Raw genomic sequence first — 26,166 nt, forward strand, 5'->3', positions numbered from 1 at the left:
TCCCTGGGGCGTTTGGCAGCGAAACCTTCAGTACTAATGAGGCCTAAAGATAAATAGACTGTTCACTCATCATTACCTGGACCATTTCCAAGATCGTTTGGAAGATCACAGTACATCCCACCAACATTATAACTACCTCCTTTGGTTTCCTTGTCTCATTTCCTGTTGATATTTGGACTGGTATTAATATGGAGTAAAATGAATCAATAAAGTTGACCAAAAAAACTAAACATTGATCAAAGTGGGTTTTTTTTTGTTGTCCATGTTTTTGGCACTTCCCAGTTTGTTTATGCATTGCACCTCCCACACACCATGTGTCTAAATTCTCTTTATTCCAGACTTGACTTGCCGAGAGGAACAACAGGACATGTTTCACAGAGAGAACACCTGATGAAAAATATATTCAATATTCACAGTTCACGCTGAACGCAGTGCTGACTTGATATTATAGCCATTAGTCATTCTATTTATTTTGTTCTAAGATTTGGTTTGAATTAGAGCTGCAGCGACTAGTTGCTAATCAATTAGTTGCTAAATATTAATCACCAACTATTCTGATAATTGTATTAATCGTTTTGAGTCATTTCTTAAGAAGGAAATGTCCAGATTCTCCATTTTCAGCTTAAAAGAGAACATTTTCGGGTTTATTCGCTCCTCTATGACAATACTTGGAATATCTTTTGACGTTTGAGGACATCAGCTCGGGCTTCAAGAAACGGCAATCAACATGTTTCACCATTTCCTGACACAACGGTTAAGAAAATAATCCCCAGATGAATTGGCGAAGGAAACTACAGTGAGCTGCGGCCCTAGCTGAGATAACGCTGGAATAAAGACATCAGTCGTGACCAGCTATCATCTTTTAATTATCTGCTGAGTTACAATCCTCCAAATGTACAACTCATGACATTTACAACAAACATTTAAGTTTATAGTATTTTACGCAGTTACTATGAATACATCTCCACTGGCATGTGTCTGTAGAAGAGCACAAATCTGCTAAATAACCATTCATACCTTAAAAAAACAAAAGCATGGGCCCAGATCAGGTAATACACCATGGCATGTTAACAGGGTGTGGGAACAGTGTCGGATGTGCCGACATGTGCATGTTAGCAGAAATCCCTTTGACTAGAAAAACCAACTGTCGTACATGAGGAGAGAACTGTCCTCTGGAAGGAGGGGAAGGGGGGGGGGTGCTGTGGTGGTGCTTGGGTGGTTTTTAAAGAGCACAAAACAGTGTTATATGTTTGCGTTCAGTTTGCCGTCTCTCACAAGGTCCCAGGCTTGTGCTGCTCCGCGCTGCAGACCCAGAGCAGTACATTCACAGCACACATACAAACTGTACATACACTTATGGATGGGGGCTGCTGTAAAATGACACTCCCTGGGTTTCTGGCAGAGCGCAGCAGTTCCTTTATCTTGTGTGAATCTTGAACCTAAGCTGTAGTACCTCAGTCTGCTTTTCTGGAATCATCATTTCTCCACCATCTCCTGTCGGTCCAAAATACTTGAAAATACATTTTGGAATAGATTTCATTGATAATAGTTTTTGCCCACAGTGCAACAAACAGGAATTTTATCTGCAGGAATGTGGTTGTGCAAAGTATCAAACAATGATTAGTCAAACAGTAAGTGGATTGATGTTCGGATCGTTCGATAAATACATATAAGATGGGAGAAAAATAGTCCCCAGTGGATGCAAAGTAACAAAACATGATCGAAAAACACTTGATCTGATTTTACATTTGACTTGATTTAGGCTGACCAAGAAAGGTCTCAGGAGTCAATACCAACCAAGGAAATGGTTTGTCATTTTGACCACTCAAATCGCTTCTCCGTGACATACTCATTCACCCATTCACCCATCGTCCATGCAGGAGGAGGCCAAGTTGTACGTGGAGACTTGGGAGGGGCCAGAGATTGAACCGCCGATCTTCTGATTCCGACGGACGGCCCACTCTGACCTCTGAGCCACAGCCGTCCCGAAATCAATTATGTTGCAAAAACGACAGAGTGCGCCATCTTTGATTGTCTGTGGTTTGTACTCACTTCTGAGATCTTTCTTATTCAGACTAAATTACAGTTTTTGTTACTTTGTGCCCACTGACATCGTTTTTCACGTTATGTCCCGATCGATTGCCACACAGTGCACCTTTCTCTGTACAGAGCTCCTGCAGAAGTTGTACATGACTGTGGCTACTTAGACAGGTTGAACATAAACGTGTGTTTCCATTTGCATTGATTATTCAATTCATAATTCTCTCTTTTGGTCTTGAATTTAACTTGCCTGCACTTAGCTGAACTGGACCCTACTAACACAAAGGTAGGCTTGACTGCAGCCTTGTTCTCCACTATATTTCCTTCACCTGCTCACATGACTCTTTCAGCGATAGGATAGCAACTCGAAGGGCCTCTAACTTAACGGTAAAGCTTCTGGAGCAGTGGGATTGTGTTTGGACAACCGTGGAATTAAAAATCTGCCCAAATATCTAGATCCAAATCTGAAGGAACAAGTGCAAAAAAGGTGTGTACAAGACTGGAGGTGTCAGTGGAGGAAGGCAGGCTGAACTTTGAAGTAAGCAAGTGATATAGAGGTAAAATGAACACTGTCACACCTTCAATAGGACTAAAACATGCACAGTCTCTAGTCAATTTATACTCAAGCTACATGGGACACGACTGGGCACACCATGGATGGCTGCTTAAAAATGAAAGAAAAATCACAACAGGAAGGGCTTTTTTTGTTTTTTGTGCACGTTTTTCAGTGGTAGGTAACCGGGGGGGGGGGTGGTATCACAGCTATGGGTGCAACAGAATGTTGTCTCTTATCTATTGCGTTAGGCTTTTTATGGCGCCTCGGCTCCCGTGGAGCTACTTGTAGTAGAAGATGCATGCGCATGTAGAGGTGGGGACCAGGCTTAGACTGATGATGCCAGTGGTGCCCAACTCCAGACAAATCACTCCATTGAGCATTCTTGTAACTCAAACTCAGATTTTATGATTTGTGTACAAGCGTGAAGTATTGGTGTTCCAAATTGTCATCAGTCTAACCCTAGTGGGGGGTGAACGGGGGTTAAGATTCTGGGGTAGAGACATGACTGTACGTTTGGCTGGCAGTTAACGCGACATGGTACCTTGGCACATGACGATGGGGCACAGGGGACAGCAGTCATGAGGTGTCTTGGGTGATTAGGTGTTCAGGCAGGCATTTGGGTGAATGGATGTGGATGGGGGGTCGAACACAGTCATTTAGCTCTGTGCAGTTAACCGCTGCTCTGTGAGTGACGCCTGGTGAGATACCGTTTTGTTTTCATGAGCCCGCAGCTTGGACACGACGTCGATGAATGCCAGGCTTTGAACTTCTTTGTGGAGGGGCTCTGAAAGAGAAAGGGTGACCAAAAAATGAAGTAAGTCATTTAGAAATCTTTCAAAAGTTCATATGTGTTAGCATTAAGAGACGGCTTGTTAATATTTGTATATGGAGGCGTGTATCTCACCTGAGCCCATGACTGCACAGATGAGGATCATAGAGTTGTACTTGATCTCCGGTGCACTCCTCACATCTGAGAGCAGCTTGTGGAGCACTGACACCAGGCTGGCTCCTACAAAGTCCTTCTCGGCTGCAACTGAAATCCAGTAAGAGTCTCAGGGTCTTACCGTGATGAATGTGACAGCATGTTTATGTTCCCTACAGTGTGTGCTCCAAAGCAACAGAGCAGGTTTACTTTGCACATTTCATAAATAACGCAGGCCAAAGCACATTCGCAAGTACAAAGCGAAAATGTCTTCAGTATTCTTGCAGTACTCGGTGAGCCTAAACTCATCCAGATATTGTCAGAAGAAAATGTCAAAAGTAAGAAAAAAGGATGTCATTTAGTCAGTAACTCTCAAGCCGTCTTTCATCATATGCAAATATATAATATAATAACTGAATTACACCTTACCCAAATCCAGCCCTGCTATGAGACCCAAAGCCACCAGTGCTTCATTCTGCATAATCATGTGCTCACTGGTTGCCATGGTAACTAAGTGCTTGACGCCTCCTCCCTGGATGACCGTTCTAACGACTTCCTGAAATCCACACACACACAAAAAAAAAAATCCTGAAATATCCTTTCAGATACAGAAATTCCAGTCAATTACAGACAATAGTGAATAAATAACATTTGGTAAACAGACTATCGATACGTCTTTCTTTCTGTTTATCATGACAAATTCTGTCGAGCTGCAGGGTGGGACAGAGAACATGTCATTAAATGATTGATCACAGATGCCTAAGGCCATGTTAAACTTACACAGTAGTAATCTGAAGAAATGATCAAATAGCCCTTTCTTTAAAATCATCAAAAGCCATCTTTTCTTCATTAAGCAAATTCTTATTCAGATGTTCTACCATTAGACGTGAGCAGCTTTGTATGAACTGCATATGAAACATGGGGTCTGACCTTGGACTTGCTGTGTCGAATGAGGGCTGACAGGAGCCTGTTGGACTCGCCCATCACTCCCGCGTGATCTTTAGCTTCACACCACTCTACTAGCCTCTCCACAAGTTTCCCGTTGGTTCCCAGCTGGTCTGCGGCTTCAGCTGAAACAACGCACACAGTGCACAGGACAGGAGTTCTGACATGTATTGTGTTCAATGTCACCAAAGTCCAGTAAAAAGCTGAAAATGTGTACCAAAACAGTCACTCCTTACTGCACTTCATTTGGTCCACTCTCTTTGAAAAGATGGAAGTTATCGTAACAACTAATAACATTTCTATTTCACTCTGATTATCAAGACTCCCTGTATATGAAACCATCTGTCCAGTGTCGGGGCCTGGCAGCAGCTACCGTATTTGTGAGTCTTTATGACTCAGAATGAAGGCTCTTAGAATCTGGGCTGCCAACAATCTATTGATTACCGAACCCTAGACAGAGGGTTGGGATAACTTTCACAGGGACTTCAAACTTAATCAGCTGGTATGAATACTGGAAAGGACCATGTTTTAAGAAGATTAATTATGGATTTTACATTCACAGTCTTTAATGTGCTGTCTAAATTGATATATTGCAGTCTGTCATGGATTTGGTGCAAAGACAAAAGGACTGGCTTGCAGACAAAATCTCTACCTTGTGTGTCAATGAGCATGCGTAATGTCCCCAGGAGTTTAAACTGGACTGGAGGCATCTCTGACTGCAAAAACTTCAACACTACGTCTGCCACTCCAGCTGACAGCATCTTGGACTTGTTTACCACTGGAGGGAGGAAACAAGGTAGATTTAGGCAGCGGCACAAACAACATACTCCAACAAACAAACCGAGGATTTACTGGTGAATCGACGCCTCTCAAACAGTTCAAAATAAACCTTTCAAGATTAAGAGGTGAGCTCCTTTATGTTTGATGTTCTGATGTAACGGCTCACCAGGTATGGCCAGGTTACGCAGGGCACTCAGTGCCGCATGCTGAACAGTGACGTTGCCTTCTTCAACGTGCCGATCCAAAAGCTCCAGTAGCCTCTGCACAATACCAGTGTCCACCATGTGGATGCAATTCCCATCTACACACAGAAATACAAACAAGATGAGTGGATACCTTGATGTTGAACATAAGACTTCAACTCAGCATTCACAAAGCTATTACTCTCACCCATAATGACTACTGCATGTAATATTATATAAACAGTGTTACTGTTATCGGTCAGTCATCACTTCTACAAAAAGATTTAAACATTTTTGACTCAAGTTTATTTATCCTGAATTTACTGTTTCCAACCTTTGTCAACTTCAGGCTCTCAGCTGACAAGATAAAATTACAGAAAAATAGATTCAGCTTTTGTTCTTGTACATTACTGTTATTTGGCTGCAGCAATGTCCATTTACAGGGGAGATAAAGGTTTTGGTTGGTAACAGTAAAACCTACCGTTGCGAGCAAAATTAGCGATGGCCAGAGCCCCGGCGAGCTGCAGCTGGTGGTTATGAGATGGAATCCAGGACAGGACCTTCTGAAAGACGCTGCCCTTTCCTCCCTCAAACAGTTTCTGCATGGACTCGTCTACACAGCAGGAATAAGAGCGGTTACTGTACAACACTCGTCAGTGTTACTGACAGCAGCTCAGTAGGTGCAGATGAATAAGATTACTTTTGATCATTCTGTGTTATAAGGCAGCAAGAGGATTATTTCCACTGGGGATGGTGAGGACATGTCCTGCTCACTTTTCAAAATCCTGTCTCTGTCCCCCACTTTTATAGTTTCATAGACACAAGTATGAAACTATAAAGGTGGGGGCCAAATACAGGAGTTTGACTGTCTAGCTGTCACAATCCACATGAGAGAAAGGTGTAGATAAAAAGGCTGATTCACTCGTCTGAGTGACTTCAATCATTACAGTGCGCTCACAGTTATCAGCTTACTGAGCAGCAGCGAATGTTACCCAGAGTGCTTTGTGGACATTCAGAGGGAAAACTGTACTCAGGGCTGAACTGAGCACTGGCACCATCTCTGCTTTACAGTATGTGTGTGTGTGTACTTCTACACATTTTTAATCTAGTGATATTTTTAAATATTTTTTAATGAATCCAGTGAAGTGTTTGTCACATTAGTGATGACAGACTGTACACTACACACACACACACACAGTGACCTGATCTGGGCATTATGGGATGAGATTGTTTTGAATAGAAACGTTGTCGATCACCTTCCACTTGATTTATAAGGTGCTGGTGGTAAATATGCAAATCATTGCTTATAAGGAAAAATAAAATCTTTACATAACGGTTGAATTATTAATCCTCTACAACAGTGCCGGACAGAAGACATTTATATTTTCTGGTCATATATGAAGTCAGTTGGGGGGGTAACCTTTCCCCCACTGGTATCCTTAGTACATCTAGCTTCACGATCTGTGCAGCAACAGTAGTCTGACAGCTTTAATTACTGTCAGCTTCATATATTCATACTCAGCTGAATATGGGTGCCTGTGCATATAGTGCGTCCTGGAACTGGATAAATATGTGTTTTTAAACCCTCATCCATCCTAACCCCATGTAGCTGAAAATACAGTTCACTGTTTCAATATTACAGTGCTCAACAGTATTCACAATGTTACAGAACACATCAACTGCATTAAATTAGTGGTATAACTGGCGATACTAAAACCTGCCTATTACCAGTCAACATGGAGCCGTTTACCTCCCAACAGCAGAAGAACCATGAGGTCAGAGGCAGTCTTGAGCTGGGCGATGTCCTCCTCCCTCTCTCCATCTACAGTCTGCGCCACCACTTCCAGGAGACACTCCACCAAGCCTGCCTCCACCAGCTGCAGCTTTATCACATCTGGCAGGGGGAGGACGGTGAGACCACGGTAAGCAGTTCATACTGGAACAAGCTGCTGCTGCAATACAGTGCATCATGATACCCGTTATATGATATGCATCATGTGACGCAGTGAGGGCCCAGCACACTAACCTGACTGTACAGCATATAATAACTGGTTTGTTAGGCTTTAGGTATTCAGCAAGTCTCATTAACCAGGATTCCACCCAAATGTAGCAAAGATTTTAGCCAAATTCATGCATGTATCCATCCTCCATGCTACTGTGTGGTGCACACAGGATAAACAGTTGGTGGCAGTAATTCCCAAGTCAGTTACCATTAAACTATTGCAGAGGAAAAAGAGACAATGAGATGACTTACTTAATGGCTCACATCAAACCTCAAACAGTGGAAAACAGGATGGATGTGGTGGAAATATGAAGCTACATGAGTATACAGAATATCTCTACAACCCAGCAGTGGGGAAAAGTAACTACGTACTGTTAATCAAGTATTGTATTGTTCAGTTGTTGTCTCTCCAGAAAGCTAATGAACAACATGCAGCATGCCAAATGAAAGGGATGGAGAGGCAAAGAGAGAGAGAGAGAGAGAGAGAGAGAGAGAGCAACATTTCTCTAGAGTAAAGATAAGTAGGACGTTGTCCTGGAGACTGACAATGTAGTAGCACCTAGTGTGCCTGGAATGGTGATAACAACCATGAGACTCTCTCTCTGCTGTTAAAACACACACGCTGACAAGTTTGAAAAAGAGCAGCAGAGCAGACGCAGGGGCTGTCTGCCATGACTGTGCAGTTAGCACCTAGCCGGGAAAGCATGACTCACACTCAGAGGATGAGTTACTGTAGATGGACATGATTCTCATCTGAAACCATGAGACAACACTGCCGCCTCTGCCTATGCAGTGGATATGGCCTTTTGGAGAACTTATTAGTATTATAAAGGATCAAAGAAAAATCACATTACCATTTTCAGCAAGCGGAGCCAAAACCTCAAAGATCATTTCCTTCTTCTCGTGCTCCGTCTGCTTCTGGAAAAGCCGCACCAGCTCCACAGCAATATTGGTGGAGGCAAACTGCTCTTTGCTGGATTCTAAAAATACCAGAGAGGAGCATCACAGGCTTGTCACGGGAGAGAGGAAATACTCTCCTCTACATGGACATCTTACATGCATTCCATTTAGGTTCATGATTACATTTCCCTAAAGGATCTATAAGTTCAACTTAAACCACAACAACTTCTGCCATGGCTATTTTCAAAATGTTCAGACGTTGTTTTGGTGAGTAAAAAGGATACTGGGATATAGATCAGAAATGGTGCCTTCGCCTCCAAGGATCTGAGAGGACTTATTTTTGTGTCTTTGATTGACAGCTGAGCTGGGACTGGCCCTAAGACACAATCAAACTTGCACTAGTTTAGCCAAGGACAGGCTCTTCTTTACCAGCTGTGTTGAAGAACAAGAACCACACCAGCAAGTGTCTAAACTAATACATGTTGACGTTTGCAAAGTGATGTTGGCAGTGCAGTTTTACACATTTTAATAGATGGTGGGAAGATGTTCTAGATAATGCCGGCCATTTTGGAGTAGTTGGTAGGTTCGTTAGCTTAGCTAAACAAGTATTTAAGCATACTCACCAAGCTCAGCCAAATTCCCAAAGGCAATTAGACACATTTCTGTCAAGGCTGTGTTATGGGAATGGATGCCAAGCAGTTTCACCAGAGTGGGAATCACACCCATGTTGATCAGCTGGGCTTGTAAGGAATCTGTGAAAAAAAAAAAAAAGAAGATACACAGACAGGCAGTCGATCGGTTGTTGTTATGTTGAGTGTTTTGTGATAAGTTATTATATATTATTAACAAGTTATTTGATCCTATAAAAAGGGGGTGTGGCAGATTGACCGCCGCTCTGAGCAAAGTAGTCGCTGATAGTTTCCTCCATTTTTGGAGGAGTATGAGAGTAAAGAGTAGATCGCAAGATTAGAGCACCCATATCCGGCAGATTTAGGTTTCATTGTTGTACAGTGGGAGGAAGTGGAGACGCCTCATTCACTACAGTATATGGCCAAAGTCAACAAAGTCGATTTACTTTACTCCCAAGTGCAAATCCACTAATTACTGCAATTCCATCGTTTCCATTAACTGAAATCTCTACAAAATTTCACATCATTTAAAATCCTACTGGTGATGGTGCCTGACGTAAACAAACATCAGATTTTGTTGATTAACTGATATCACTAATTCCGTTTTCTTAATTTATGGGCCTTCTCTACTACTCCTGCTGTTACAGTACATTTAGCATTTGGGAAAATCACAATAAAAAGGACAGAATTGTTGACCCTGGGGTGAGTATATACAGTTACAATGTGCAAGAAGACTGGAGTTAGGTCGATCAGGACAACAATTAAACCCTTGCAATGGTGAATTGTTATTTAGTGCAGGTTTCACAAACAAATCTGCATTAAATGATATAATTCAAATTCACCCACAACCTGGTGTCAAGGCCCTCTCCACGACAGTAGGGTGAGCCAAGTAAATTTCACATTTTAGATTCCCAAAACCTTAAATTAAGTGTAGATGCATTTGCTATATGATGGCAAGAAATAGTAGAGCTAGAAGACATAACCACAGAGCAGAGAGCATTTACATTTTTTAAACCAGAGTGAATGAATCAACGCTGGCAGAAGACAACAATGGGGAGATGAGAAGAACAGAAGAGAAGGAAAAAGTACGTTAAAAGCCTTTAAAACAATACTCAAAAACAGCTTTTCAAATGTATTGAACGACAGTCAGAACTTATAAAGAAGGATAAGCTAAACCCTTAAAGACCACATATAAAAAAGGGGGAAAGGGAAAGAAGCAATTACATAATAATGTTTAGACTTTCAAATATTAACATTTTCTGCCTTGCAACAATTAAAACACATAATGAATGATGGAATATATTAGTGCTTATTAAGCAAGGGGCAAGCCACACTGTGCTAATCCAAATAAATGACTGAATCAATAAATAAGTAAACCATTTTGGGCAGTTTATATCTTTAGAACCTTTTACACAACAGTGGATTATCCTACTTCCTGTATACCGTTTACCAGTGATGAAAATATATTGTAACTATTTCCTCCAGTGAGAGTTACTGTTAACATCTGCTGTAACACCAGTGTTGATAGGGGACGTGGTGTAACCATTTTACTTGTAAATATGTAAAAACATAAATGATCATGAATAGTAATTGGAGAAAATGCAGCATTTCTTTAATTTATTTGTGACACCCAGTCCTATCCATCCATCCATCGTCCTTATGGGTCATGGGGGGCTGGAGCCGACCCCTGCTGCCATTGTATGAGAGGTGGGGTACACCCCGGACTGGTCGCCAGCCAATCACAGGGCCGACACACAGAGACAGACAACCACTCAGACTCACACCTACAGGCAATGTAGAGTGACCAGTTAACCTGCATGTGTCTGTACTGTGGGAGAAGCAGAGCCGGAGAACCAGTGGAGATCTCCACTCAGAAACGGTCAAGGTTCAAACTGCAACCGCAACCCAATCTTGCTGTAAGGCAAGAAGGTGCCAGATTCCAAAATATTGTAGATAAAATGCACAAAACCCTGTTTTTCCAAGACCTGTCCCAGTAATTCATTACATTCCCTGACTTTCCTTGTCTGGGAAAGACCCTGATTGTTGCCATTATGTAGTCAGTCCACCAGTAGGCACTGACAAGTTTAGTTTTACATTGTAAAATGTCCTGACTAGTAGATATCTTAATCATATTTTTTAAAACAAACATTCAAGTGATTCTAGTGAAAAATGAAAAATATTGATTAATATATTCTTAAAACTCTGTAATATCTATATCTGCAGGAACAACCATCAGCCATTATAAACAGAATACCACGGCTGTCACAGGGATATCTTCAATATACTTAAAGAGACTCTTATTCTATGCACTTAATTCATTGTTAGTCAGTGGCAAGATGTCACACCATTAGCTACAGTGGACATGAAGAGTCCGCTAGATGCTGAAAGCTGCAGAAAGCCACAAAAAAAAAAATCATCCATTGCAATGCAACTAACAACGTCCCAACGAGCCAAACAGATTCAACCATCTCCCAGTGCCAAAGGACACGATGGAAGACACACTGCTGTCAACAAGCCTCCTCATCATAAAGACAAACTGTAGAGTACAGTTGTCCAGAAATAAATATATGTACAGGAACACAGTGGAGAGTAAACTCTCCCTCTAATTCATTCATCTTATCTTAGCTTTCTTAAATATCACAGTAACCTGCTGGCAACAAACACTGAATAAAAGTCAGAGGCATGTGGAAGAGAAAGGTGACTGTATGGAAACTGGGCTGAACAGCAGGATAAACAGCAACCTTTCTAAGCATGGAAACAAAATCTGGGTAACATGACCTTTGTCTACGGTCTTTTTAGGTGAAAATCTACACAAAGCTAGAGATAAGATTGTTACTTACCACTAGATTGTTGGATTAATGTATTTCTAAAACATTTTACACAAGTTATCAAGTTCAGAAATGTTCATAAATGCAAGATCACAGTAAAGATATCAATCTCATGTCTGTGTGATAAATACAAAGGTGGAGTCAGGTTATGGTTATCCTAGCTCGGCATAAAAGTGTGGAAGCGAGGGGGGGAGGGGGGAAACAGCTAGCCTGGCTTTTTTCAAAGTTCAAAAATGCCCCTACTGACACTTTTAAAGCTCACTGATTAATGCTGTATCCAAATACATGAACAGAAATGTAACAAGACTGAGAGACTACAGCCATGCTAGCTGCTCTGTGAGGCCACACGAGCTAAATGCATTTAGAGAATGCCAACATTTTCAGAGAATGTAAAAATGCTGATGCACAGTTTAATCCTAACTACGGTCATCACGTCAGTTAGTGTGTTAGCATGCCGACATTTGATAATTAGCATCCAACAAACAGTACAGCTGAGGCTGAATGGATTGTCGTTAGGTTTGCGGGGTCAAAAACGTACTAAACAAATGTGGAATTCTGATCTGATGGCGGCGTAAGAGGAAAAGGCAAAGGATCACCAAAGTTATCACGGTTTACCCTGAAGGGAACATGAAAGTGTATGGTGATTCTTCCCCTAGTGATACAGTGATATACAAGCTATAGGAGAGGTCACTAAGATGCATAACATGGGAACCTTGAATGTAAGGATGACTGAAAACTGGCTGGTGGCGCCAGGCCACTATTCTAATGGGGACCACTGGAGTCATTAGAATTCACCTGGGGACCATGAAAGTCTACAATTTATCAATCCAGTCTTTGATGAGATAATTCAGTCTGGACCAAAGTGGCGGACCGACAGACTGACATCTCCATCCCTGAAGCCATGTGCTGCTAGCATTGCTACAAAGCAAGGAGAGGAACTTGCTAATGGATACGCTCCATCTGCTGACTCTATTAAGAATACAAACTTACAGAAGCAAAGTAGGGGGAGGGGGGGTGGCGTTGCTTCTATTAAAGCCGACTCTCAGCGAATATTAATAGCTGCAGATTACCTCAGAGGTGAAGTTGAAAAGCAACAGAGAGCATGGTAGAAAGATCAGGAGAGAGGTCAGTCCGAGAAAGGCAAACATAGAATCTTCTGGTACAGTTAAAGCCTACGGTCTCATGACAAAAAAAATAATAATAATGTGACGTGTGATGTGATCGTCTGTGTGTAAGAAAGAGAACATCCGCTGATTAGTTGAAATTGATTAACAGTTGATCTTGGGGGAAGATGATCATTACCATTATCATTGCTATAGTTCATCAGCATGCCACAAAAGACAGTCAAGAGCTTCTCATTTTCCGGCTCAGTATTTTGGGAGAGGGATTTAATGTGTTCAGCTACTATCTGAGCCCCTCCTGCCAGGTCAACTGCACTCCTGCCCTCATCTGCAAAACAAAGAGGCCAGGACACAAATCAACCACAAAGAAAAGAAAGAAAAGTAAAGAAAAGAAAAATAACCACAACCTGAAAAATACATATGAAAGCAATGTTAAATAAGCAGTACAAAAACAAACAAGTCAATGCAAACTAAGGCTTTAAAACAGTCTCTGTGCTGAATCAAATAAATGTAAAGGAAATTATCATGATCACAACCATATGACATGAAAGAAATCCACATCCAGGTCCTGTGTGTGGAGTTGGATTTATTTGACACCACATTGACAGTGATGGCCATAATTCTTGCCTTTTCTTGTATACATTTCTTTCCACAGTTTGTGTAGCAAGAGATAGAGCAAACTCTCTCCCTGCGCAGTTTAGTAAATACAATTGTTCTGTTGCAGCCAAGAATTAAAAAAAAATAAATCAACCCCCTCAAAAACAGCAAAGTGCAATCTTGGTAAAAGGAAAGATGCTTGAATAAGCAGACATGTTTGGCACAATCAGGCCTTTGTGCACTATGCCCACTTCAAGTCCACTTTACCTTACACAATAAATGCACACTAGGGATGATTGTCTCTCTGGGAGGGCTTTGTCTGGTAAAATAGCTGCCAAAGGAAACATTATGAGTCAACCTTCACAGCATCAGTGTGTGTGCTACTTTCATTTACTTGTGGAGGCATGCCGGACCTGGATTCTAAACAACACGCCATGTGCATAACATTTCCTGTTTTGAAACCATACGAATGGCATTTTTTTTTTAAGAATTTACATACAAATTAATGCAGGTATCGTTTGACTGATTAAGTCTTGATACTACTTGGTACTGGGTTATTTCAGTCGATATCTTACAATCCCTGCCCTAATGCTGATTCAGAAATGTGTTTCATGTGAAGGCGGTGATGGGACTTAAATGTGAAATCGTAATAAAACGATACTCAAGTGACAGTAGTCCCGGCAGGAACTTGAGTAGACTGGCTGGTGTTGAATTTAGCAATGTCTAGTCCTTAGTTTCCTCAAAGGTATTTGTCTCATTTCTGACTAAACATCTGTTAGTTGTATTCAAGACCATTCAGATCTATGTGTTTGGCTACAAAAAGCTAATTAAAAATCATAAAGAGTGATTCAGGCTGCAAGCCATATTTCTTGTTTTGTGTTCTTTTGAGGACTCAATATGTTTATGGTCTGGAGGTCTGAGAAAACACTGCAAAGTTTCTGAGAGTTTGGCAAACAGCAGTTCAACCAGCTTGGTTTGTTAGCCGTAAAGGCCCGAGTCATACAACTGCAACATGGTACAGAATATCCATAACAGCAGAGCTTAAGTATATAATATATATAATAGTACATATAAACGGAGTCTGGCCAATTTGTTGGTTAGACAGTATTATCAGCTGATGTTATGTAATTACAGACATCAGTGTCTGACAATATATCTGCTGATAACTTTTGTGTGTGGTCATTTAAAACAGTGTATCCATTACCTCCGCTGTCCACCAGACAGCACTTACAAGGAATTCCTGTCCAATGTAAAAATCTATCAAAGATATGTTATATCTTTATCAGAAATACACTGGGTGTATTTACAGTGAAAAATGAATGTAGGCTGATATATTCGGTACTGATCACAAACAGTACACTACTGTTTGGGCTTTCATCTCAAAAAACACTAAACATAGCATAGGAGCTCATGCCTACCAGACTAGAGCTAGTGTTGTATTGTGCATGGCAAGGTTCATCATCAACATTAATATTTGTTCCTTTAAGTTCTGGAATAAAAACCCTTGAATATAATGCAGAATTTGAACCATCATGCTTGTAAAAAGTGTTCACGAGAACCTGATAGATCATAGCTCTTATTACTCTTATTTGATTAACCGATCAGTTAATTGCTGTGTTATTGTCAGAAATCCATTTTGAATGTCTGTCTCAGGGTGAAGGAGAAGGAGGCTTCAGTCAACTGTCAACTTCCCAATCAGAAGAAGCCACAGTGGGTTCCATCCTGCTCACGGGAGACTGGACCACCACCTTACTCTTGCAGGGAAACCAGAAGTCATGGGAACTTGCCCATCCAGTCTGGTCTTTGTGGACTCTGTGGTTTGCTTTCTCTAAAGAAAGTCAAGCGGTTTGGTGGTGGTTGGACAGCATCTCAACGCACCGCCAACAAGTGTCAAGTGATGATGTCATGTCTCCCATGACGTAGTCGGTTTTGCTTGCTTTATCTAACTGTGAACTCCAGGGTGCACTAATTCTGTTTGGGTATGAAGCGGCTGAGATGAAGGTCAGTATTTCCAAGTTTACGGCCATGGGACCATGTGGATGCCTCAAGTGAAGCTGCAGCTGTTTTCAGACTCTTTCTGCACGCTCGGTTTCAGAAGAACGGACCAATCTGCTGCTTTGATCTCATCTTGGTGTTTGGAGGAGCTGGTGTTAGTGACACCACCGAGGTGGATTCAGAAGGTTTGGTCTTTTCTCAATAGTTTGGTGGTCTGTAGGCACACCAGGGAAACATATTTATGCTGAAAAGATATTAAAAAGGAATTTTTCCGGAGTATGGGACCTTTAATGAAGCAGACAACCACAATCTGTTCCTTTTGGTGTGGACAACCAACTGCAGCGTCTCCAAGGAGAGGCTGTCCAAAAGTGTGTGCTGTTATCCCCACTTGTACAATTCATCATATCGAAACTATGAAGACATACAGAAGAATTCGTGCAGGAAGATCAGGAGGAGGCTGTGATGGCAGAGCTTTGGCTCCATCTTGGAGTGTGGCCTTTCAGAGCAGGCAGAAATAAGTGTTTCTGGCATATCGCAAGATTTGTTTGAAGCGCACTGATGCCTTTAGGGACGGGGAGAGGAGCCCGGCCATCTAGAAGGAGCGAAGAGTGGAACTGCTGCTTCTTCACATTGAGGTGAAGACTTGACATTGAGGTGAAGAAGACATCTTCATTAAAAAAAGATGTAAAACTGCCAAACCAAGTCTGAATACATGTCAAATTACATACAATTTGTGACATGAAAAGGCTCTAGCTTGTTTGAAAGTTGTTTTTTTCATGTCATCAAATGTGAAAAATAATTTGAAAGTAAATAATTCAAGTCATATCGAAGTAATTCTTTCTATACCGCTGTATGTAATGTACTGTGTACTGTGTTTAGTGAGTTGACTCACTAAAAATATGCAGTAGCAGTAGAGTTGAATGTTGTACTTACTGAAAGTGATTTCAAGCTCCCATATTACAGTGTGTTTCTTTAAGGTTGCGAGCAGCTGCTTCACCACAATCTCCCAGTGCGTCTATCATAAAACCATGCCAGCTTACAGAGACCCCCCTCCACCCAGACAAATGTCACATCCCACTAGATTCCACAGATGCCCCGCTTTTCAACAAGAGGAGAAACTATGCACTAGAACTGACAGCTGTGATTAAAGCCTCTAAAGCTGGCAGCAAAATCAGGCTTAAACTCTGTCGCTCTTCCCCGAGGTCAGTACTCAAATACTCCACTGGTCTAGTCACTAATTAATTTTCTTAAAGCAGATATCTCAAGGTGCCAAATGTCGCATTTTTGAACACAATCATGTTGTTGTCAGTAATTTGAAGACTGCAAATGAGCATGTACTAAGCTCCCGTTCTCAACAAAGGTTTAGAATGGGATTTCATTACGTGCAGCACACATAGAAATATCTGATCTGCATCAGCAGCTGTAGAATGTAAGTCTAGGTTTAAGAACAAAGGGAACATTAACATGCTACAGCCTCGCTGGTGTGTCCTGTCGTTCTAACCTGTTAGTAATGTCTCTATGTGTGTAGCTGGTGTGATCAGTATGTAATCATGAGATGTGTGTAAGTGATGCTGATTTGCATTGTAGTGTAGAGTTACCACATATACCACATATATTTTCAGTATATACTGTCAGTGTTCCCTAAGCAAAGCAGACTCCTACTTACGGCTGTCATAACAGATGTTGCCAAGTGCTCGGCCTGTCTGAAGTAAAACCTCCTGGTCGGTGGAGTTTAACAGCTGAATTAGAGGAGGGATGAGGCCGGCTTCCACACAGGGACTCCGCATGAACTCTAAGAGAGGGAAAGGCGTTGGATTACAGTATGTCATAATTGCTGGAAGGAAGTTAAGAGCACCAAACTGCTACATTACTCACGTTTCGTCAACTTTATCGTTAGTATGTGTGGTAAATGTGTGGGGGCTACGTGATCAAGATATGCAGAGAACAAATAAATTGGAACTCAACAAGTAAAACATCATTAAAAAAAAAAAAATCCAAAAGTGAAATCCAAAATGAATGTGATCCATTAGTACATTCTTCCTGAACCATCCTTATTTTGGGATGTAGATGAATTTAGAAGACCAAATTCAAGGGTATTATTCTGTTCATCCTCATCAAATATAGAACTTGTGTTTGGCTTATCATTGTTTATTTGTTTTTATGGATTTTGCTTTTGGAAAGACTGGTAAGTACAAAGACCCAATATATGCAAAACAGGGCCCAGGTTCGCCTAGTCTGTTTTATTTATTTTACTTATGTATAAGTGTGGGTGTGCATGTATGTAATGTATATATGTGTAAAAGTATGTATGTGTGTGCGTGCGTGTATGTATATGTATACATAATTTATTTTTTTTTTATTATTTTTTATTATTATTTTATACCTTTTTTGTGCTTAGTATTATGTTATTTAGAAATGTATAGTAATGTATGTATTTGCACAAGCTATAAAAATCGAAATAAACATTTTTTTTTTAAAAATCTAAAAAAAAAAAACAGGGCCCAGGTTTAAAAATCCATGTGCTATCAAGTTAAAAATCCATTAACTTAAGAGCACATCAGCTAATCCGAAATGTGTAGTTTAAAAGCAAAACATTTCTATGGAGAAAATCTGACATTGCTGTCACATGTTTAACCCATACTCTTCTTAATCCTCTACTTCACGTTTAAAATGTTATAAAATCCGATTCGCCACAATCAGCATACATCATTTACCGTGTTGCAGTTAATGTCTGCTGTTATAATGTGAGGTATAATCTTTTGTCTGCACTGCCGAATCCACCTTTCCTTCCTGCTCATGCAACATTAATAATTAGGTTGTTGAAAATTAAATGTTAACATGTTGCACACTTGTTTTAACAAAACATTGATACTGATACTGGTTAACTGGCCATTGGACAAGCAAAATAAGTGTCCATATTGTTATCAATGCTTTGTTTGCATGACAAAATATGAGACAAAAAAATGCAGTACGTGGGTTCACTGCAAAGCCCCCCAACCCAACTGGTGCAGCTTTAAACAATTAAGTCAGTTCAATATGTCAGACAGAAAGGGAGTTGTCTTTAGCCCAGCAGTCTCTTGGCTGCTTGCAGGCATTTCCAGAAGCGGTGACAGTTAAATGCCAGTGGGCTGTTGCCAAGCTTGGCAAACTGCTGGGGAGTGATCATTAGCTGCAGTCTTGCAAGCTTCTAAAATTCCATTCATTATGCTAACCTTTTCTGGTCCCGAGTTCTAAACTTTAAAAGCCCCTCCTGTGCTCACACAGAGGCATTATAGAAAATGGAAGCTCTCAGACACCGCAGTTATGTAAGGTTTGAGTGCTTACACAATAACCTCACAGTCAGTGACACTTCAGCTTTGAAATGCCAAGGAGCTGCTAAAACAGTGGTCTGAAATGGTCTGTCAATAAAACGTGCTAATGTTTCATTCTTCAAATATTTCAGTTAATAGTAGCGTTCTAAAATACCCGTGACTACCAGGGTTCAACTGTCCCACCAAATCATGTATTCATGAAGGAAACATGTAAAAACAAAAAGGATGAGAGCAAAAATTGAATACTGACGAATGGAGGAAAGGATGTTCCTGGGTGGATGGGCTTGGAAACCGAACCTCACCATTTTTGGCCACCTCAGCTATGATGTTGGCTACTTTAGGGGTGCAGGAAGACTGGGGGTTTAGCAGGGTGGGCAGCAGGGGAAGAACGGCCATCTCCTGGATCTTCACACTGGCCTCTGTGTCTGCAGGAGAAAAAAAGAGAATGAATTTCGATCACACCGATGCATGCTTTTGAGAAAGAAAAGGTGCTCGAGTATTCTCAGTGTCAGTGCTACATCCATAAAGCTTTCCAAGGGAAGGCACTGCGAGACATTACTGCGAGCAGCTTGCTCGTTCTTACAGGCATTCACAGAATATATCCTGTATACTCTGAATGACACTGGATTTTGTGTTTTTGTGATGGACAAACTATGTAATAGACATGGTTTCTAAACGACATACACGCAAATAACAATATAGCCCAAATATATCTAATCATTATATTCAGCCAATATCACCTCAATATCATGTTGCGAACCCCGCCTCTCACCCAATGTCAGCTAGGATGAGCTCCAGCCCCGTCACCCTTAAGGATAAGTGGTATAGACAATGGATGGATGGATCATGTTGCGATTTATCATACATGTTTAGCTTGACTAGTCATGAGGAGAACGGATTGGCCAGAGGGGACATAACATGAAAAGAGGCAATCAAAAGTGGAGGAGAACATTCAAATGTTCTTTTTATCCACTGTACGATAATAGTGATCAGGTTGGTTTAATGTGTGGCAGACTGTACAATACAACCCTTACAGTGTTCATTCTGAGGCATGTCAGAGTGTGAAATGACACACGGTAGTAGAATATTATATGCAGGATGTCTATATAGAAGCACATATAGATATTACAAAGCTTTGGCCATAGTGCTAGCACTGCTTTGACACTGTCAAATGTTAATGTGGCTAAAGATTTCACCCCGTTTCTCTCATATTTGTCCGGGACAGCCCTACATCACATGTGGGGTGTAAGGGTATTTCTACTGGTCTGTCCTCCAAACACTTGACCAGGATTTCAGCACGATGCTGAGGAGACAACCAGGAAGAGAGGTTTACTTCCAATGTTTGACTTGGCCAGTCTCCCTGTGCATCTTTAACCCCATCCTGGAGCTTAATCAGCAAATGTTTGATCACTGTGGTAAAGGAACCACTGGTCTCCATTACAGGCTCATTTCACAGTGGTCGTGACTCTCAAAAAATGTATCTGCTGATTTATAGGCGTCTCTCTTACAGTGTAAGTCTATGGAAAAACACGATGCTACTGGGCCGGATGGCTGGTTTGGCTCAGGAGGTTTTGAAACAGTGATGACTATGGTCAAAAACAGATCTGCTATACAGTCACCTAGAGAAGAATAGCTGAGTCAACGGCAAAATGTATGAGTAAAATTACTGAGCAGTCCAGCAAGGACTGTCACGTGGCCAAAAAACGTGTCAGTGGGCTTTTACAGTATACAAAGAAATTCAATTAGTGCAATGCAGATATGATATATCAAGCTAACAGCTGGAAGCATTAATCAGAGGGTTTAAAATCAGATGACAGCTGTTACTTTCACTTGAATCATTCAGAGAATATATTGCAGAAATGTTACTAGGTCCACAGTAGGCAGATTGTCAGACAGACTTTCATGGAAAACCTGGAAAAGGAGGCAATGGACTGAACACACCAGGTGGAAATCAGTCTCTACTCACTGTTGTTGGCAAGCGCCTTCAGGAGACAGTCCAGGCAGCTCTCCACGCTGTCAGTGGCACTGTCTGTGGATGCTAGCTTCAGCTTCTCTAGGGCTTCGCTTAGGTTGTCTGAAAACAGAAACATTTCATGAACAGGAGTTGAAAAGTTTTTACTTTAGGAACATGATATTGAAAAGCTGAAAATGACAAAAGGAGCGACGGAGCCGCGAAAAATCTGGTGCAAGTCGGTCGTTGGCCCGCAAGGGCACATGGGCTGCAAAACACATCGAGTCCAGACACCTGAGTTGTTGCACATGTGTTTTCACACAAGAATCCTTCTGAAATGTGGAGCTCACTGGAAAGTCCAGATCAAATGTTTTAAAGGTAAGCCACGCTTGGGAGTTTGAAAGAAGGTGTCAAACCTCAGCAAATGTACCAAACCTGTGAGCAAAAACAGATTGAAAAGCCTCTTCAACCGACACGGCTGTGACATTAAATGTGCCATACTAGCAAAAATTATGTTCCAGTATCTTGTGTAGCCCTGTGGTACACTGGCAACTTGTCCAATGTGCGTTGGGGGTGAAGTTCCAACCCCCTGCATGCCACAAAAGAATAAGCGGTTAAGAGACCGACAAAAAAAAATGTTTGGGATGTAGGTCACCATCAGCCACAAATATTAAACTTTTTTTAATCTACTGTATTGTACACAGATCTACTAAGTCACATTTAAATGCCCCCCCCCCCGTTGAGTATATTGTTCCTATTTTCAAACTTCCTCGTTTCATTTGTACATATTCTTTACATCTCCTCCTGTTTATATTGCTGCCACTTTTCCTGCTGCAACGCTGGAAATGTCCCTGCTGTGGGACTAATGATGGAATATCGTATCCTACCTTGCTGAACTCTTCACCTGCATCTGCTGTTACCTAGGGTGACGTAGTGCTCAACGCTGATGCACACGGGAAGTTAAGCAAACAAGTGATGGCTAACTCATGATGGTATACTACTCTAAAATAATCCGAACAAATGAGTCATTAGCTAAGACCAATAAGTGGGAAAAGCCCTACTTAACCCCTAACCTCTGACGACAGTTGAGAGGAAGCAAAACCAGCAGCAGAGTCTAAAAAGTGGGTACATTTATGTCATTCTTATTTTGTGGCACATGCCAATTCTTGGTGGTAAAGCAGTGCTGACTGTTGGGATGTCGCTGCATTTCTACTGAGTATGTTGTTCATGAAATCACACATGTTGCGCCGGCGAAAATCCTCTCCCACAGACATATGCCAGGGGTTTGGTGAGAGTATTCCACAGGCAGTAAAATCATCAGGAATTAGCTGGGGGATTTGTGCTTTGACACACGCTGCACACCCTCTGATCAGTTTACTGCCCTCTGGGAGTTGCTTCTGGCAAAAAGAATATTTACAAAAAAAATCCTTCATTCCCAGTGCAACTGACAATTCTAACATCACCTGTGTCATAGAACGTACGAAGTGATAAACTGATACACAGCACCCCATAAACTACAGAGCAATATACACTCGTTGTTTTGAATGTTGTGTATGATGTCTTTTTACAGTCTCTGTAGTCTCTGATAGCTATCTGATCACAAAAAATGTGTGTAAAAAAGTGTAAATGCATCCATTTTTGATGTTTACAATAATCTACAATGTAGAAAATAATGATAAAAAAAAAAACATTGAATGAGAAGGTGTGCCCAAACCTTTGACTGTGGTCAAAGTGGCGATGACACTAAAACGAGAGTAGCATACCGTCAGCCACTTTTTGAATTCTTGCTTGCATGGCTTACATTGTTTCTTCACTGTAAAACTGACTATCTACCTGTATTTTGTAACCCTTGTGATGGAGCTGCCAAGCTGCTCTACTGTATATCTCTGCTTCTCTTTACTTCATTATGAGAATCCAGGTAAGAAATCTACTGCACTGCCAGCCGTGTTCACCCACCACAGACAATGAATCAATGATTTATAACTGCCGTGCATCCATCACATGCAGCCAGGTTCCTGTTACTCCTATTAATCAGCGAAAGGAGCAAATTACAAATTGCTTATTTCCTCATAACATCATTTAGTTAGTTTTCACTAAGGGCCCTTCTCACAAACATCTAATAGAGGTGCATTTCATGATATGTGTCAGCTCAGAGCAATGTCTCCTCACTGGATCTATACTTCCTATTTACAGTCTGATGCAAAGCAGCCACATCAATCATGCAACAAATAGGTTGAACAGCTTACAAATAACAGAAGGATGCTTCTTCACTAGATCTAAACAGCTCTGTCACACACCAGTCTGACGTACTACTTTCTCCTATATTTTATATTGATCACTGATAGAGAAGAACATGTATTTTCATTATATGAATCGCTAAGAATTGATACAATAACAGTGGGAATTTTCTCAACTATCATCCCAGCATTATATCCACTTGACTAAGGATTGCAGACACTGTGGCAGTGACCTGGTTGTTGCTGTGTTGCACAACCCACACATCCATCCACCACCACCCCCCACCCCACCCCTCCATCAATAACACATGCCTCCAATCAAACGAGAATGGACACTGCTTTTCCTAAGTGATAGATGGAGGGATCAAATCTGGTGAATCTCGAGCGTGATCGCGTGTCATGTTTGTAGCACATCTCCTTCAGAGACAGGACGACCACAGGACTGCGCAAAAACAAGCAGCACTCGCCTTCAATGAGAAGCAGAAGCAGTAAAATTGTAGAGAGCGGTGCAGCATAAACTGCAACACAAAGTGGGCTGCTAGATCCTATTGCATAACAGCTGTGAAGATGGAGGAGTGCTATCTACACCATCAACAGCACTGCCATTTCAGGTGGGGGGTGTACAGTCACTTAGAAACTGGGACCATCGATCCCATTCAAGGGATCATCCAGCTGAATGACAACATTTTCACAGCTGTTATAGCTAAAAGGGAATAAACGACGAGCGCCGAGAGCGGGCGGTGGATGGAGAGTCAGGGAAGGTACCCCACCCGAGGACCGCCGCTGGCACGCGCACGCACGTACATATGATTTAGCTCCACTCAGCTTTTTCCGGAGGGACCACCGTTATTAACCTCTGGGTAATAAAGCAGAGCACGGTGCTGAGTGGGAAATACACCGAACGTATAAAACATAACGTCAAGCACCAGCCGCGCGCCACTTGCAGGCGTCTACACAGCGGAAACATGTAAAGGTTTGGTTAGCTAGCTAACCGGGTTCAGAGGGGCTAGCTGTCTACTCACCCATCTCAGCAGGCTCTTGTTACGCTAAATAAATAGGAGTGTTCTCTCTCCAGCTGTAAGAACAGTCGTAGCGTTACTAGCCAGAGGCTCCGGTTTCTCCACACTGTCCGTCCCTTAAACCGCCTTAAACTGGTGAAGTTAGCGGGTGAGCTAGGTAGTCAAGCGAGCTAGCCAGTTGGGTAGCGACAGCAGCCACCGGGGCCGGTAGGACACTCCCGCTCAGATGGATGCGGTGCGGCGGTACAGCGGCCTGTACACCGGGTGACTACCAGGCTAACACATCCAGCTTCCTCTCATATCCACACTGACAGGCAGGACCTGCTGGCTAGCTGGCGCTCCCCTCGAAGACTGGCTCAGTCTGACATGCCACAGTAAAGGCTGCAGGATGGGAGTAAGAGCGGGACTTCCGGTCAGAGCCTTCAAAATAAAAGCAGTTCAAGGAGGAAACCTGAGAGATGTCTAAAAGCAGGAGCCAGTCATGGCTGGGAGTACATTTACTCAAATACTGTACTTAAGTACAAGGTATTTGTACTTTGCTTGAGTATTTCATTTTATTAGAGCCAGAGCACCGAGTGTGTAACACCCGGCGAGGACCCTATTGTAATTCAAATAATAATAATAATAATGATTATTATTATAATCATTATTATTATTATTATTATTATTGTTATCATCAAACACACAGGAACTCTGGCATTTTGCATAATATGTCAAAATTTTGTGCATTTTGGGCCTTTTTTTGGGGTCATAAACGGTCGAACCAGTCCAAGGCCGTTCATCCGATCCACCTCAAATTTGGCAGTCTTGTAGGCGATGACTTAATGATGAAAAGTTTTAAAACTTGTGTACAAAAGGGGCCTCAAACTTCAGTTTCTCGCCATGAAACAGGAAGTGGGTTATAAATGGGCTGTAGATGGTCAAATCTGGACGAAGCTTATCATGTTTGATGAGAGTCCGGCCCTGAACAGAACTATAGGACAATATTCACTGACACTCATAGCGCCTCCTAGTGGCAATAAGAAATGTCATGTTTTACTCTGTGACACTGAGGAGATGAATGAGCAGATCTACTTCAAAATGCTGTCAGATTACCCTAAAGGCTTTGATGAAGCTTTTTTGCAAAAACTGCTATAGCCATAACTCCTATCTTTACCAAATTTACTGTGCTTTATGACCCCCTGCAATATTTCAACGAAGCAGCCCCCGCACTATATTTGACTACATTTACGTGCTTTAGTGAGTTTATAGAGAATTAGGAGACCTACAAAAAAGTCTCTTGGAGCCATGTTGCAAACCCAACAGGAAATCCCTTATTTTTAATTAAGTGTCAGAATCTTTGGCCATTCGGAGGGGTTGTAAATTGTTAAACTAGTCCAAGGGGATTAATCAGATCCACCTCAAACCTGGTCAGTGTGTGGCCAAAATCTTAATGAGGAAAATGATCAAAGCTCCATACAAAACTTTTAGGCAGTGGCAGTGGCATTGAATTCCCAAAACAGGAAGTAATACATTTTATTTATAATGCACTTTATATTTGGAGGTACAAATCTCAAAGTTCAGCTTCATGTGACATAGATCATTTCATTTAATGATTAAATGAATTAATGATTTTATTCATCCTTTTGCCTCACTTTGCACAATGTGTATGTGTATTATATCGCTTCTATTTTTATACCTCATTAAATAAATTTCATGGCTCATCAGTGGCTACTTATAATCCAATAATATAACTTGTGAAATGTACTTTTCTGCATAGTGAGTACTTTTGATACTTTAAGTATATTTTGATACTGATACTGTCCCTCCAAGAGGTGATTACTACTGATGATCAATGGGACAGGATAATCAAACATATGGATAATAAGGAGAAAAAGGACAAAAGATCGGGAGCTATTGTTTTAAAGAGTAACTAACAGCCTAACTTTGGTATTTTTAAACCAGGGCCCAATTTTTACATAGTATGCACTTGATTGCAGTGGCGGGCCGTTCATTTTACACCTGGGCCTTCAGTGGCGTCCTACCTGAATCAGACCACCTCTTAATACCATCATTATGACGTCACGGCTATAGAAACCATCAGTATTATACAGAAAGGCAGTGTAACAGGACGCTGCACCGCAGACAGGTATCTCATGTTAGGAGAATGAA

At 41.5% G+C, this 26,166-nt stretch overlaps 1 protein-coding gene across 2 annotated transcripts; it reads right to left on the bottom strand.

Annotated features, from left to right (window-relative positions):
* Positions 1 to 845: 845 nt before the first annotated feature.
* Positions 846 to 24,381, bottom strand: rap1gds1 (RAP1, GTP-GDP dissociation stimulator 1). Of its 2 annotated transcripts, XM_070854639.1 has the most exons (15): positions 24,019 to 24,381; positions 20,775 to 20,882; positions 19,111 to 19,233; positions 17,164 to 17,289; positions 13,087 to 13,233; positions 8,951 to 9,079; positions 8,282 to 8,407; positions 7,176 to 7,319; positions 5,907 to 6,038; positions 5,410 to 5,544; positions 5,116 to 5,241; positions 4,449 to 4,588; positions 3,948 to 4,074; positions 3,501 to 3,629; positions 846 to 3,380 (listed from the first exon to the last, which is right to left on the bottom strand). In XM_070854639.1, the coding sequence occupies exons 1-15, from the start codon at positions 24,020 to 24,022 to the stop codon at positions 3,253 to 3,255; spliced, it is 1,824 nt and encodes a 607-aa protein (XP_070710740.1). In that variant the 5' UTR covers positions 24,023 to 24,381; the 3' UTR covers positions 846 to 3,252. The 2 variants fall into 2 exon arrangements, with proteins under 2 accessions (XP_070710740.1, XP_070710741.1); XM_070854640.1 differs by lacking the exon at positions 13,087 to 13,233.
* Positions 24,382 to 26,166: the final 1,785 nt, after the last annotated feature.

Source organism: Pempheris klunzingeri, chromosome 23 (assembly GCF_042242105.1).
Source record: "Pempheris klunzingeri isolate RE-2024b chromosome 23, fPemKlu1.hap1, whole genome shotgun sequence".
NCBI lineage: Eukaryota > Metazoa > Chordata > Actinopteri > Acropomatiformes > Pempheridae > Pempheris > Pempheris klunzingeri.

Coding starts and splice junctions, on each gene's coding strand:
- rap1gds1 (XM_070854639.1), bottom strand. Junction 5,545..5,906: donor CGCTAATTTTGCTCGCAACG/GTAGGTTTTACT, acceptor TTCTGTGTGTAG/ATGGGAATTGCATCCACATG. Junction 4,589..5,115: donor CATGCTCATTGACACACAAG/GTAGAGATTTTG, acceptor GCGTTGTTTCAG/CTGAAGCCGCAGACCAGCTG.